This window comes from Hyaena hyaena, unplaced genomic scaffold, assembly GCF_003009895.1.
Source record: "Hyaena hyaena isolate Hyena2069 unplaced genomic scaffold, ASM300989v1 scaffold_228, whole genome shotgun sequence".
Lineage (NCBI taxonomy): Eukaryota > Metazoa > Chordata > Mammalia > Carnivora > Hyaenidae > Hyaena > Hyaena hyaena.
In genome coordinates, this window is record NW_024080860.1 from 1065931 (window position 1) to 1080322 (window position 14392).

The 14392-nt window shown below is 53.9% G+C and overlaps 1 protein-coding gene across 1 annotated transcript; it reads right to left on the reverse strand.

Moving 5' to 3' along the window:
* Positions 1-1718: 1718 nt before the first annotated feature.
* Positions 1719-11399, reverse strand: SSC4D (scavenger receptor cysteine rich family member with 4 domains). The gene is made up of 10 exons (XM_039243518.1): positions 11234-11399; positions 9677-9712; positions 9109-9414; positions 8323-8400; positions 6368-6682; positions 5239-5316; positions 4633-4707; positions 4220-4531; positions 3327-3404; positions 1719-2706 (listed from the first exon to the last, which is right to left on the reverse strand). The coding sequence occupies exons 1-10, from the start codon at positions 11397-11399 to the stop codon at positions 2390-2392; spliced, it is 1761 nt and encodes a 586-aa protein (XP_039099449.1). The 3' UTR covers positions 1719-2389.
* Positions 11400-14392: the final 2993 nt, after the last annotated feature.

Here is a 14392-nt window from a genome sequence, read left to right on the forward strand (position 1 = left end):
GTCCACTCTGAGAACTTGGACAAATTGGTTTCTCTCCCTGAGCCTCAGTTTTCCCTGGCTGTATAAGGGGGTGAGATTACTTCTCTTATAGGGCTGCTATCAGGATAAATTGGCAGAACACTGGTAATTGATGAAAGTGCTTTGTTTAGATGGGAAAGAGGAGGGGCGCCTGGGTGGCTCAGTCAGATAAGTGTCCAACTTCAGCTCAGGTCACGATCTCATGGTTCGTGGGTTCGAGGCCTGTGTCAGACTCTGTGCTGGCTGACAGCTAGCTCAGAGCCTGGAGCCTGCTCTGGATTCTATGTCTCCCTCTCTCTCTGATGCTCCCCTGCTCACACTGTCTCTATCTCTCTCTTAAAAATAAATTAAAAAAAATTTAGATAGGAAAGAGGAATCCAGGAATGGGAAGCTGTGATACTTCTCAGGATGAGGGAGACGCACACTTGAATGTCGGCATGGTCGCAGTGGCTAGGGGGAATTTGAGCGTGCTGCCCTCAGACCTGGGGGCTACAGGCTGGCTGGTCCCTCTGCCCTGACTCCCTGAGTCCTTAAGTATTTTTGTTCCTTTCATTGCTCAGGTCCTCATCCTTCCAATGACACTGTGGGTCTCGGAGCTCCCTGACAAATGGAGACAAAGCCATTACTGCCAAGTGCTGATGGACTTTGGAGCTAAAGTGTCTGCCTCACTCCTTGGCTGGGAGCCAGAACCCAGGTCTGGAGCCTGTGGGAGGCAGAATAATGCCCTCCCCCCACACCAAGATGTCTATGTTCTAATCCCTGGAGCTCCTGAACAGTGTTATTTTAAGTGGCTAAAGGGATTTTGGAGATGTGATTAGGTTAAGGACCTTGAGATGGGGTGGGGGGGAGTATCCCAGATTATCCAGGGCCTAATATCATCACAAGGGGCTTCAGAGGATGGAAGAGGGGAGGCAGGAGTGTCAGGAAAGGAGATGAGATGGTGGGAGCAGAGGTCCAAGTGATGTAACTGTTGGCTACAAGGAGGTCGTGAGCAGGTCTGGGAGGTAGACAGGATCTAGAAGCTGGAAAGGTAAGGAAGCACATTCTTCCTTAGATTCTCCAGAAAGAACACCATCCTGCCAATACCTTGAACTTAGCCCAGAGAGACCCACTTCCGACTAGCGCCCTCAAAAACTGTAGGGTAATAAATTTGTTTTGTTTTGAGCCACTCAGTTTGTGAGGATTTGGTGCAACAGCCATAGGGAAGGAGAGCGCCTGTGTGCCGGAAGTGGAGGGCAGAGGCTTGACCACGACAGTCGCTCTAGGCAAGTCACCTACTGTGGGGCTGAGAGGGGCTCTGGCAAGATCGCCCACTTCCTTCTGCCCTTGGAGACAGACACCCCCGTGCTGCTTTGCTCGTACCTCTCTACCTTTTCTCCAGTTTTGTTCTTCTTGCTCCTCTCCCACCTTGCAGTGTCTTGGAGCTGACCCTTTCCTTCCCCGGGAACTAAGTTTCTCTATGTGCAAAAGGAAAGCAGGGACAGGCTAGAGGACCCTTAGGGGCCGTACAGGCCTCACACCGTGAGTCAGCATTTCCAAGCCCCATGGGCCTGCTGAGAGCTCTCTGATGATGCTCTCGAACAGCCCTCCATCCTCAAACCCATCTTTTTCAGAGAGTCCTAACCAGTCTTTCGTGCTGCCACAAATGATACACTTGTGCCCAGAGGTAAAAAGACGTGGGGGGTGGGGGGAAAGGACAATGCTTTATTGACTTGGCACCTATGAACAGGTGGCTACAGGCCCCCAGGGTTCTTCGCTACTGCAAAGTGGAGGCTCTGCGGTGGGGGCAGCATAAATCAGAGATGCTGGTTCCAGCTGCAGGGAGGGGCCACTGTCCCTGCTTTGGCCCCTCCAGTCCCCTTGTCCAGCCAAGCACCATCTGAGTCTGGGCCCTCAAGGAGAAGGCCAAGGTAATGATCCAGGTTCTTCTGCAGCTGCAGGCATTCTAAGGTAAGAGCTGTGGGTTTCTCCTGTCTTCCCTCTTCTTGGGGATCCCAATATGGGTGGGGGAGAGGGGGATACTCCATTTACAGAGAGCCCCTGAGGGCAAGGTGCTGTAACAGGAGCCCCACCAAAGAAAAGAGTTATGAGTCATTCCCTTCCCCCCATTTTATGTTCTGGCTGAGCAGCAAGGGGGAGCTCTTACTGACTTAGGCCCACAGTGATTGATGACAGGTGAAGTCACACCAGAAGGTGATGGGTAGAGCCAGACTCCCCCATGCAGGACCACACTATCTGAGCAGGCCCTCTCCCAGGCAAGAGGAGGGAAGAGTAGAGTGAACTGAAGTTGTCAGAGGAGGAGGGCTTCCTGGAGGAAGAGGGGCAGGCCACAGCAGGCTCCCAGAATAGATGGTCTGCAGAATGGGCTGGGTCACAATGGCTGGCACAGGACGCTGGCATCCTCGCTGTGGTCACAGTTGTGGGCATCCCAGCGGATGTGAGAGCAGAGCAGAAGGGCACTCTCGTCCCCACGGCACTTGACATTGTCCAGGAGGATAGGGCCTCGGCCCGGGCCAAAGTGGGCCTCGCCAGGGGCTGCCAGGGCCTGGCCACAGCCCAGCTGGCGGCACAGGACAGTGGCTGCCCGCAGGTCCCAAGCGTCATCGCAAACAGTGCCCCACCGTTGCCCGAGGAAGAGTTCTACACGCCCCTCACATTGGTGGGCTCCATTGGACAGACGCAGGTGCCCTGTGGAGAGACAAGGCCCAGGGCTAGAAGGAGCTGGCCGATGCCAGGCCATGGAAGGGGCAGACAGAAGAGGCAAAGGGTAGTGGTGTTAGACACCACATTGCCCTGGGGGCTGATGGACGAGGGCAGACAAATCAAGTTAAAGTAGGCTGGGCGGCAGTCTAGACTCAGTCTTTGGACTGGAATACGTGTACAAGCCTTTGTGGGGTGCTGTGTCTCTGCTGGGTGCTTCATGTCTGCCCCTTCCTTAGTCTTCTCTTCATAATCCCATACCCTCAACCCCAGTGCTGCTCTCTGGAGACTGTGCTTCTGTCCCCTCAGGGTCATCATCTCCCCTCACCCACAGGCTTAAAAGTGAATTCTTTCATTTCTCTCTTCAGGAAGGAGCCCCTTATTTTGGTCCCATCTCTAGAAATCTCTAAGATTGCTCCCTTAAAACCCACCTCTCTCTTCTGGACACCAAACCCTTATTAATGAGAACAGAGACTAGCACAAAACAAAGGTTCTCAAACCTGGTACAAATCTGCTGAGCTGTGTAACCTCAGGCTGTGATCTCCCCCAATTCTGGTCCTTGGGATCCTAAAGCCTCTACTTCCATCTTTGCGGCTATGGGCACCTACCGTCCCTGGGCCGAGGAGTGGGCGCCCGGGTGGTCTCAGAACTGTCCGGCTGGACTTGCAGTCCCAGCTCCTCTGGGCCTGGCTCAGCAAGAACAAAGAAAAAGAGGTGGCTGTCACATTACGGAACATGTTCCTTGAGGCCAGGTTACCTTTTACCCTCCCAAGGGAACCCTAAATGAGAACTGCTCTCTGCCACCTGGATCAGAAATAGGGTTGCAATTCTTTCACACTGGGATCCAAAGCAGACCCTTGGTAGCTACCTCTTTGTGACCAAGGCTACTAGGCCAAGGGCACCAAAGGAGGGTGAAGATCTCACTTCCCACACCAATCAATCAACAGGGGCATTTTAAAATAGGTCAAACTATACAGACACCCCTTTTCATTGATTCCCAAAGGTCAGACGCTTGCTCCCCGAAAGCCGATCAACTCTCTCGGCTTCCTAGAGCTTTGCGGGGTGGCCCTTGACTCAGCAGAGAAAAAGCGCCCCTGCCCCTCCCTTCATACAGAGTTCCAGACTTTGTCCCTAGCTTTCCGCCTCTCCTCTCCCTCCCGCCCCTGTCTGCCGCAGAGGGTGCGCCCTCCCCAAGCCACACCCCCTCTCACTGCAGAGGGCGCTCCCTTCCCGGCTCCGCCCATGCTGCGCAGCCGCAGAGCGCGTCGGTGGTCGGGCTCCGCCTCTCTCTGCGGAGTGCGCGTCCTCTCCGGCGCCGCTCACGCTGCAGTGCCGCAGACAACCCTCACGCATGGCCCCGCCCATTTCTCAGAGCCCGCCTTACGCCGCCTGCGCTGCAGTACGCGCCTGCGTGCGGCTTCGCCTCTTCCCGGGGGGCCGTGCTGCGCTGCCCCGCCCGCGCGGAGGTGCGCGCCTGAGCGCGGGCCCGCCACCACCTCACCTGAGCAGAGCGCGCCGGCGTCTTCGTGGTGGCCGCAGTTGTGCTGGCCCCAGCCCAGGTGGAAGCAGTCACTCAGGTGGGCCTCCGTCCCGGCGCAGCCCACGTTGTCCAGCAGCACGGGGCCGCGCCCGTAGCCGAAGTGGCCGAGGCCGGTGGCGCCCAACGCAGGCCCGCAGCCCGCCTCGCGGCAGGCCACACGCGCATCCGCGAAGTCCCAGTCATCGTCGCACACGGTGCCCCAGCCCCCGGCGTACATCACCTCCACGCGGCCGCGGCACGGGCCCGGGCCGCCCACCAGCCGCAACCGTCCGCCTGCGGGGCGCACAGTCCCTCGGCCGTAGGGGGCTGTGCTGGGGCCGAAGACCCACCCCCACCCTCTCCCACCCGCACAGAACCCTGGCTCTGCCACTTACTTTTCTTCCCCGCGACCCAGGTAGTTGTGGTGAACAGTGCCATCTCCCTGGAAGGCAGGGCACCAACTCCTGTAGCTGCAGAGACAGGGCCTCTAGAGCGTTTGAAGGGGACAAGGAGGCCTTCTGCCTACGAGCCCCCCCAGCTGTACCCCACCTGCACCCCACACTCAGCCTCAATCCTAGTGTCGCCGTGTTGCCCAGGGTGGTCCTCAGGAAACTTGATTGGAATGAACCGAATCCTATTTCCAGGTGTTACTCTAATTTCACTCCCAGTGATAGTTCCACGTAGGATTCAAATGTGCTTCTAGCCTTCGTTCAGCCTTCAGCTCAACCCTCACAGGGTCTCTCGATTTCCAACCTCAGCAGCCACCGAAACTGTACCTCCGAGCTTTGAAGAAATCCCTTACTCTCTCCTCCCACCTTGCTCAACTTTTCAGAGCTCTGGATTTCATCCTTGCTCCATCTGCTCGTGATCTTCTCACCCACCTCTTTACCATCTGGCCGAAAGTCCTGGTCCCCCTTCCAGGAGATCCACACGGCCTTTCTACTTCCCAGCCCGGCCTGCCTTGCCTCTGCCATACCGCCCTGGAAGGCTGGACTCCTTACCTTCTGGCTCTGTGTGCCAGGCCCAGTCCTCTCTGGTGGCCAAGGGTGGTAGTGCGGTGAGAGTCGGGGGTCCCAGGACTAGAGCAGGAGAGAAGGGAGCAGGGTCACAGGCCAAGGTTTTGGTTCCTGGTCAACCTTGGGCTGGCAGGAGGATGGGAGGGTCTCCCTGGAGAACACAACAGATTTTACTTTTTGTGGGGGTGGGGGGATGGAGCGGGGCTGGGGTCCAAGGAGATCTGCCCTACTTGTCGGTGTTTGTAATCTACTTTTGGTGCACAGGTGTACACTTCACAGTTTATAAAGGGTTTTGACAGACATGCTTTCATTTCTCTCCAGTGTCCAAGAAGGAGAGACAGAGAAGGCCTTGCCCACCAGGGAGGGCCATGCACAGTCCCCAGGGGCTTATAGCACAAGACTCATCCCCATCTTACAGATAAAACAGGACTAGAAAGGCAAGGGTCATGCTGGAGACCTTGCAGCAAGGTTAGCTGAGGCTTTGCCAGGACTATGTGACCATGGGTAGGGCTCTGCCTCACCGGGCCTCAACTTTCCCATCTGTAAATCCGGAATAATGGCCCTTTGTTTGCTGTGAGGCATGGGCAAACAATTTATATCTTGTAGAGCGGAGTCCATCTGTGAAGTGCCATTACTGGCCCTATTATCCGTATTTGCCCAGAAAAACCTCTCAAAATGGCAGAGGGACCAGGTGGGTGAACACACTATTGTAATTACAGATTAGAAGGGATTATAAGGCTATGCTAGGTAATTCGGGGGACGTACCTGGGCTACAGCGAGAGAATTCTGGAGTAGCTCGGGGTAATTCTAGAGTACTATTACTTTGAAGTATTCCATGAAGAGTACTTAGCAATTGCTGGAAAATTCTGGGGACATTCTTGGGGTGCTGCTAGATAAACCTGGAGTATTGGTGGCACAATACCGTGACACCTACCACAAAGAGTACTGGGATTTTCAAAGGCACTTCTGGAGCAGTACTGAGATGTTAAAAGTAATTTTGGGGCCTTCCTGGAGAGCACTGGGGAGCTTCAGGTCAGCCACCAAGCCCCGCCCCTGTCCGCGTCAGAACGGGGCTCCGCCCCCTCCCCGCCCGAGCCCGCCCCCGAGCCCGCACCTGCGCAGAGCGCGCCGGCGTCCTCGTGGTGGCCGCAGTTGTGCACACCCCAACCCAGGCTTTGGCAGGCTGCCAGGCGGGGCTCGCTGCCTTCGCAGTGCACGTTGTCCAGCAGGATGTGCCCCGTGCCATAGCCGAAGAAGGCGTTGGTGGTGGCGGCCAGGGCCGCCCCACAGCCCAGCTGGCGGCAGACCACGGCAGCATCCGGCAGCCCCCAGTCGTCGTCGCAGACGGTGCCCCACAGGCCACCGTGCAGGATCTCAACTCTGCCCTGACAGGGGCCCGCGCCCGCGACCAGGCGCACGCTGCCCTCACCTGGTCGGGGGCGGACAGGGCTGTTGCCTCCCCCTCCAGCAGTGCACCTAACCCAATGCTTCCCCAATGCCGCTGGCCCTCCACGTAGCCACCGTGCGTGGGGCCCCAGCACCTAAGACCAAAGAGAAGCTGCTCACCCAATTACCCTAGGGCACTTCCTCCTCACAGTCCCAGAGTGGGGGAGGTTTGTGGGATCAGGACAGACTGGCTCTGACTGTGTCCTTTCCTGCCTCAAAGCAGCCTTGCACTGGTCTACACTCTTCTGTTCCCTCACTACTACTACTTACTACTGCAGTGAAAGGAGCCTCACCTTTCCCGGTGAATTGCCAACAACTCTTCCTCTGGGAAGTCCTCCCTGATCTCTGATAGAGGAGATCCTCCTCCTCTTCTTGGCTTCCTTGCCTATTTAAATCTGCCCTTCTTTTGGAGTACTTTTCATTTTCTCGTTCTACATCATTATCCGTATTTCTGTACATATCTGACTCTCCCATTGGTTTAAGCTCCGGTCCTCACCTCTCTAGCAACTTGTGCTATTTTTTTTTTTTAAGTTTATTTATTCTGAGGGGCGCCTGGGTGGCTCAGTCCGTGAAACGTCCGACTTCAGCTCAGGTCATGATCTCACAGCATGCGGGTTGGAGCCCTGGTCAGGCTCTGTGCTGACAGCCAGCTCAGAGCCTTGAGCCTGCTTCAGATTCTGTGTCTCCCCCTCTCTCTGACCCTCCCCTGCTCACACTCTCTCTCTCTCTCTCTCTCAGAAATAAATAAAACATTAAAGTTTTTTTTATAGTTTATTTTGTGTGTGTGTGTGTGAGAGAGAGAGAAAGAGAGAGAGAGAGAGAGAGAGAGAGAGAGAATCCCAAGCAGGCTCTGCACCAGGAGCGTGGAGCCTGACACAGAGCTCAAACTCACAGTGAGATCATGACCTGAGCCAAAACCAAGAGTTGGACATGTAACCAATTGAGCCACCGAGGTGCCCTCTGCTGATTATTATTATTATTATTTTTTAAATATTTTTATTTTATTTCTAGGAGAGAGAGAGAGACAGCGCGAGCAGGGGAGGGTCAGAGAGAGAGGGAGTCACAGACTGAAACAGGCTCCAGGCTCTGAGCTGGCAGTCAGCACAGAGCCCGACGCGGGGCTCGAACCCACGAACCGCGAGATCATGACCTAAGCGAAAGTCAGACGCTTAACCAACTAAGCCACCCAGGCGCCCCTGATTATTATTTTTTTAAGTTTATTTATTTATTTTGAGAGAGAGAGAGTACAAGAGAAAGGAGCAAAGAGAGAGGGAGAGAGAGATTCCTAAGTAGGCTCTGTACCATCAGCACAGAGCTTGACACTGGGCTTGAACTTGCAAACCATGAGATCATGGCCTGAGCCAAAAATCAAGAGTCAGACGCTTAACTAATGGAGCCACCCAGGAGTCCTGTGCTGACTATTTTTAATCATCCCCCAGGAATGGCTCCTCTTTCCCTATCCAGACTGTGAGCAGCCTGGGGGCCTGCAAGGGGCAGGATGGGAAGGGAATGACTGCTCAGCCATTGGTCATCCCTCTCTTCCCACCATCTAGGGTAGGGATGGCAGACTTCTCTCGGGATCCTTCTCAGACCCAGGTGGTCCCCCATGTTGCCCTTACTTACCTTTCCCATTCTGAAGAGTTGTAGGGGGCACCCTACTGGTTAACACTTTCCTTGTTGGGGGCTCCGTGGGCAAGAATTCTGGGAAGGAAGCAGGGTGGAAGGGAGGAGGATACATGGATCTTTCTGTTCTTCATCCTCACACCGGATGTGTGAGCAGCAGGGCATGGACCCCTAAGGTACCTGCCATAGGGCCTCTGGCCACACAAAGGGTCAAAGCCAGGAACCCTGGGGTATGAGAGGAGAAGGGGCCCCCCTGAGTCCAGAAAGCAGTAGCTTCAGATAAGTTCTTTCCATTCTTAGAGCAACATCACATTACTTGAGGACATACTAGAAATGCAAATTTCCAGGCCCTGCCCCAGACCTGCAGAATCAGAAACTCTGGGACGGGGGCCACCGTCTGTGTTTTAATGAGCACAACAGACGATTTTCTTAAAAACCAGAACCAATACTCTCAAGGTCAATGCCTCTCAGAGATTTCTGCTGCAGTTCCTCACCAAGTCTCTGAACCTCACTGCCAGGGTTGACCCCAATTGTTTGATTTTTAAAATGGGAGAGGGTTCTTCTGGAACCATCAAGGCCCTCCACAGAAGCAGAAATGCTGGTTTTCTTTCAGCCAAGATCGCACAATGAGGCAGGAGGGCCTCTGGGACCCTGACAACCAGGCCGGGGCTCCTCCCCAGCCCTCTGCAATGCCACCTCGGGCTTGTTCGTCTACGCGCCAGTCCCTTCATTCGTCCAGCCTACAACCTTGCTGCCCGCCCTCCCGGGTCACAGGTCTCTGCTTACCGTCGCACAGGACAGCCACGTCTTCGTAGTGGAAGCAGTTGTGGACGCCCCAGCCTCGGCTGCCACACTGGCTCAGCGCAGCTTCCTGCCCTCCACACTCCACGTTGTCCAGCAGGATGGGGCCTCGGCCTTGGCCGAAGGCGAGGGGCCGCGGCACGGGCAGTGCCAGGCCACAGCCCAGCTGTCGACACACCACGTTGGCATCCACCACATCCCAGTCATCGTCACAGACGCTGCCCCAGGAGCCGCCGTGCAAGACCTCCAGGCGCCCCCGGCAGCGGCTCGGGCCCCCCACCAGCCTCAGCTCTGTGGAGAGGGTTGGGCTGGCACCAGGGGGACTGCTGGGCCTGATGTGCAGGACGCCCACCTTGCTGCGAAGCCGTGGGAGCCTTATGGTCAGTCCCTTCCGGGCCTTATTTCTCCCTCTCTGCAAAATGGGGAGACTAGCGCAATTTCTTTGGGGGCATCTAGAGTTACCGAGGGCTGGTTAGTTGTCATTCCCGGGGCCTTCTGTCTGAGCATCTGAGGGGCAGGGCAGGGTGTGGGCAGGAGGGGTAGGGGCACCTACCTGGAAAGGGCAGTGGGGTGGGCTGTAGGGCGCTGGCTGAAACAGAATGAGGAAGAGCATTTTCCCCTCTGCCCCCTCCCTTGGTCACCTGACACTGGGAACACAGCCTCCCCTCCCCCATGATCTTTACCATCATCCCCCTCCTCTTCACTTCCCCTGCCTTCTCCAAGCTTCTCTTCTCTCTCCCCACCTGAAACGGGGGTCTGTCTGCTTCTCCTCCTCCACTGTGAAGTGCTTCAAAGACCCCCCATTTCCTGCAGGAGTCCCAGATCCTGAGCTTTCTCTGCAAAGCCTTTTAACCAGCTTCCGCTCACTTCTTTTTTTTTTTATTTTTTGAAGGATTTTATTTTTAAATAATCTTTTTTTTTTTTAAGTAATCTTGACACCCAGCGTGGGGCTGGAACTCACAACCCCAAGATCAAGAGTCACACACTCCACCCACTGAGCCAGCCAGGAGCCCCGCCTTCCTTTACTTCTTAATCTCCCATCAGTCTTTTCTCTGGGTCTGATCTGCTTTAACAGTTCAGCTCACTTGAGCCTGCAGATCCTTCTAGATACAGCTCTGTGCCTGGAGAGCCTTCCTGGAGCCCTTAGCTAGAAGTGCTCTCTGAACACCATTTCCAAGCCTTCTTGGGCCTTCTGCCTGGTGATGTGGCTCTGCCTGGGGCCCCCTGCCCAGAGCCTATTACCCAGCAGATGGTCAGTAGCTCTGCCTTAAATGTGCCAATTGGCTTTGGGATTTATTAGGATATCCCCTAAAAGATTTACCTATACAAGTTCTTCTGTTTCAGCCCTCATTCTGTGTAAGCCAGGCACTGTGCCCATTGCTTTATGTGGCCTGGCTCACTTAACCAATAGAACAACATATAAGGTAGGTAGGATTTCACACATGGGAACATTTCAGGTTTAGTGAGGCTTGGCAATTTGCTCAAGGCCACACAGCAAACAAAGAATAGACCTGGGATTCCAACCCAAATAGCCACACTCTTCTTCACCACACAATTCTGGGCACAGGGCCTGAGGTGGGGGGAGGCAGTAGGAAACAGGGAAACTGTTAGCCTGGGAAATTGACAAGCCTATAAAAAAGCCCCTCACTTGTGCACAGGGTATTACAGTTCTCAGGCACCTTCACGTCCATTACCTCACAGAATCCTTACAACAATGCTCTGAAGTGTGTACTAGTGTGCCCATTTTACAGACGAAGAAACTGAGACTCAGTTTCTTCTTTCTCAACTTAGGATGGTCCCTAGGTCATTTGGTTCTATGTATTCCACCAACTGCCTTTCCAACAGCCATTGGTGAACCCACTTCTTTCCTTCCTTCCCTATTTCTGATGTCCCATCACTGCCCAGACCCTGTTTACACTGAGCCCTCACCTCTAGCACTGAGCCCTCCACTTCCCCAACTTAGACAGATCCTTAGATTTCATCAACGCTGAGCAAATATCAGAGCTGAAAAGAACTTCGGAAAGCATGTCATTTACAAACCATAATTTTACAGCAGGGAAAACCGAGAGCCAGAAAAGGGAAGGGTTAGGGGTTGGGGGAGGGCACTCACCCAGCGGCAAAAGGAGGAGGAAGGACAGGGCTGGGGGGAGGCGTGAAGAGCCAGTGCCCCAGTCTCCCAGGCCCCGCCCCCTGCTTTTCTCTGCTGGCTGGGTATCAAGTCGCATCTCTGCTTCCTCGTGCATCCAGCCAGTGGATGGCCTTTCAGATGGTCCCATCAAGGGGTGGTGGAGAAGTTACAGCTGGAACATCTGGAATTAAAGATCCCAAGTCACTTCCTCCAGCTGGAAGGGGCTCAGTGAGAGCTTTGGGGGCGGGGACGTGACATTTCCGCTTGGATTTGGCATTCTGAGTGGGGGTGGCAGCAGGGGCAACAGCTGAGACATCTGAGAAGGATGGAGCACAGGACTCTAATGAGGAGTCAGGTCTGGCTGGAGCAGAGGGTGTGTGAGAGCAAGTGGCAGGAGACGAAGTTGGACGGCTGCCTGGTCCCAAACCAAGACGGCGGGTGGGGGGGGAGGGGGAGTGGAGTCTGTGCCGTGGGCTCAGAGTTTATCTTCCAGGGCAACGCAACCTAAAGCCTGGTGCTGGTGCCACTGGTAATCCACATAACATTTTCTTTCTTTCTCTATTGGGGGGGAGGGGTAGAGATAGAGGGAGACAGAATTCCCAGCAGGATCTGCACTGTCAGCGTGGAGCCTGGCCCAGGGCTTGAACCCACGAACCTTGAGACCATGATCTGACCCAAGATCATGTTCTGAGCCAAAATCAAGAGTCAGATGCCTCACTGACTGAGCTGCTAGGCGCCCCTATTTTCATTTTTTTTACAGTGCTTTCTATTTATGGCAAAGGATTCAGGTTTTCCATTTAATTGGAGCAATATAAAGTTTATTTAAAAAAATTTTTAATGTTTTATTTATTTCTGAGAGAGAGAGAGTGTGTGAGCAGGGGAGGGTCAGAGAGAGAGGGAGATATAGAATCTGAAGCAGGCTCCAGGGTCCGAGCTACCTGTCAGCACAGAGCCTGACGCGGGGCTCGAACCCACGAACCATGAGATCATGACCTGAGCTGAAGTCGGACGCTTAACCGACTGAGCCACCCAGGCGCCCCCTCGCGGTTCGTGGGTTCGAGCCCCGCATCGGGCTCTGTGCTGACTGCCAGCTCAGAGCCTGGAGTCTGTTTCAGTCTGTGACTCCCTCTGTCTCTGACCCTCCCCTGCTCACGCTGTCTCTCTCTCTCTCTCTCCTAGAAATAAAAAAAAAAAAACAACAACATTTAAAATGTTAATATATATCAGAATAAATGAGAGTGCCTGAGCCTGGGTGGCTCATTCGTTAAGCATCTGACTTTGGTTCAGGTCATGATTTCACGATTTGTGACTTCAAGCCCTGCAACGGGTGAGCTCATGGCCTGCTTTGGGTGAGCATGAGCCCCACTTTGGGTGAGCCCCACTTCTCTCCCTCCCTCCCTCCTGGTATTCTCTCTCTTTCTCTTTCTGCCTCTCACTCACTTGCGTCCCATCTCCCCTCTCTGAATAAATAAATAAATAAATAAATAAATAAATAAATAAATTAGAAGAGATTAATCAATTTAAGGGAAAAAAAAAAACAATCAAGGAAGTATGGTTCCCATGACTAAAATATGCCAAAGTAGTGAAGGGCTGGGAAAGTAGGTGCCATTTGAGAGGTTCTGCCCTCTTGGGGTGGGAAGGCCTTGAAGATTATTTTTTAAATTCTGTATTGAGGGGTTCCCCGGGTGGCTCCGTTAGGTTAGCACCTGGCTCTCTTGGTTTCGGCTCAGGTCATGATCTTGTCATGATCTCAAGGTTTGTATGTTTGAGCCTCACATCAGATTCTCCTTGGGATTCTCTCTCTCTCTCTCTCTATTCTTCCCCTGCTCTCTCTCTCTCTCTGTCTGACTTTCTCCCTCTCAAAATAAATAAATAAACCTAAAAAATATTTTTTGGATTGAGTAGGGGTGTGTGGCTGGCTCAAGCGGAAGAGCATGTCATTTCTTTTTTTTTAATTGTTTATTTATTTTCAAGAGAGACAGAGACAGAATGTGAGCAGGGGCAGGGGAGGGGCAGAGAGAGGGAGACACAGAATCCAAAGCAGGCTCCAGGCTCCACTCTGTCCGTACAGAGCCCAAGGCGGGGCTCGAACTCACAAACCGTGAGATCATGACCTGAGTTGAAGTCGTAGTCGGATGTTCAACTGACTGAGCCACCCTGGTGCCTTAAGAGCATGTGACATTTCATCTCAGCGTTGTGAGTTTGAGCCCCACATTGGGTGTAGAGATTCCTTAAAAATAAATTTTGGATTGAGGTATACAAGCCCCAGCATGCGTAAATCTTAAGTGTATAGCTCAGTGGACACTAGCACCATGTAAGCTGTGTCCTGACAAGACCCCATGTCCCCTTTTCTGGCAGACCTTCAGGAAGAGGCCAATACAGCGTGTGGACAGAGACGCGATGGCTGGGGGAGGGGGGAAGATGGGGTCTGGTTTAGAGGATGGGTCTGTTTGGGCTATAATGAGAGGGGGACACTGCCCAGCAGGAGACACCCGCCATCTCCCCCTGGCTTGGCCTCTGTCCGGGTGTACAAACAGTCTGGTTGGGGAAAGATTGAAAGCCTATCTGGATGTGGACGCGGGGTTTTCAATACTCCATTCATGGGTCCCAGAACAGCCCCCAGCGGAATAATCAGCTTTTGTATTCCCTCTGCCTGGCCTGGGGCAGCTGGGAGATGGGGGTTGAGGACTCTAAGGAGGGGCGGCCCCCAGGGCCAATCTGTGATGAGGGCCTCCAGAGCGATCTGGGCCTGCCTTGCCTCACCCCCTGGGACCCTGAGTGGAGATGAGGCTTAACTGTTCCCTGCCCTCCGGGAACTGTGACTCTGAGGCTCTCACACTCCCTCCCCACCCTTCATTCCTGCACCTTTACGGTGTGGGGCAGGCAACATAACACAGTGGTCAGAAGCATCAGCTCCACCATCTACTAGCTGTGTGACCTCACCTCACTAAGCCTCACTATTGTCATCTGAAAAATGGGGTCAGTAATATACTTGGCTCTGACAATTGTGGCTAGGTTAAAGGAGCTAAAGTTTTTTTTTTTTTCCTAAATGTTTATTTATTTTTGAAAGAAAGAGAGAAAACACAAGCAGGGGACAGACAGAGAGAGAGAGAGAGAGATCTGGAGCAGGCTTCAAACTCC

Excerpts from the sequence above, each read along its gene's own strand:
- SSC4D (XM_039243518.1), bottom strand. The coding sequence starts at position 11,399 with ATGGGACCATCTGAAAGGCCATCCACTGGCTGGATGCACGAGGAAGCA. Across the intron at positions 9,415-9,676 it reads CACCCCACTGCCCTTTCCAG|AGCTGAGGCTGGTGGGGGGC; the intron begins GTAGGTGCCCCT and ends CCCTCTCCACAG. Across the intron at positions 3,405-4,219 it reads CGCCGGCGCGCTCTGCTCAG|GCCCAGAGGAGCTGGGACTG; the intron begins GTGAGGTGGTGG and ends TTGCTGAGCCAG.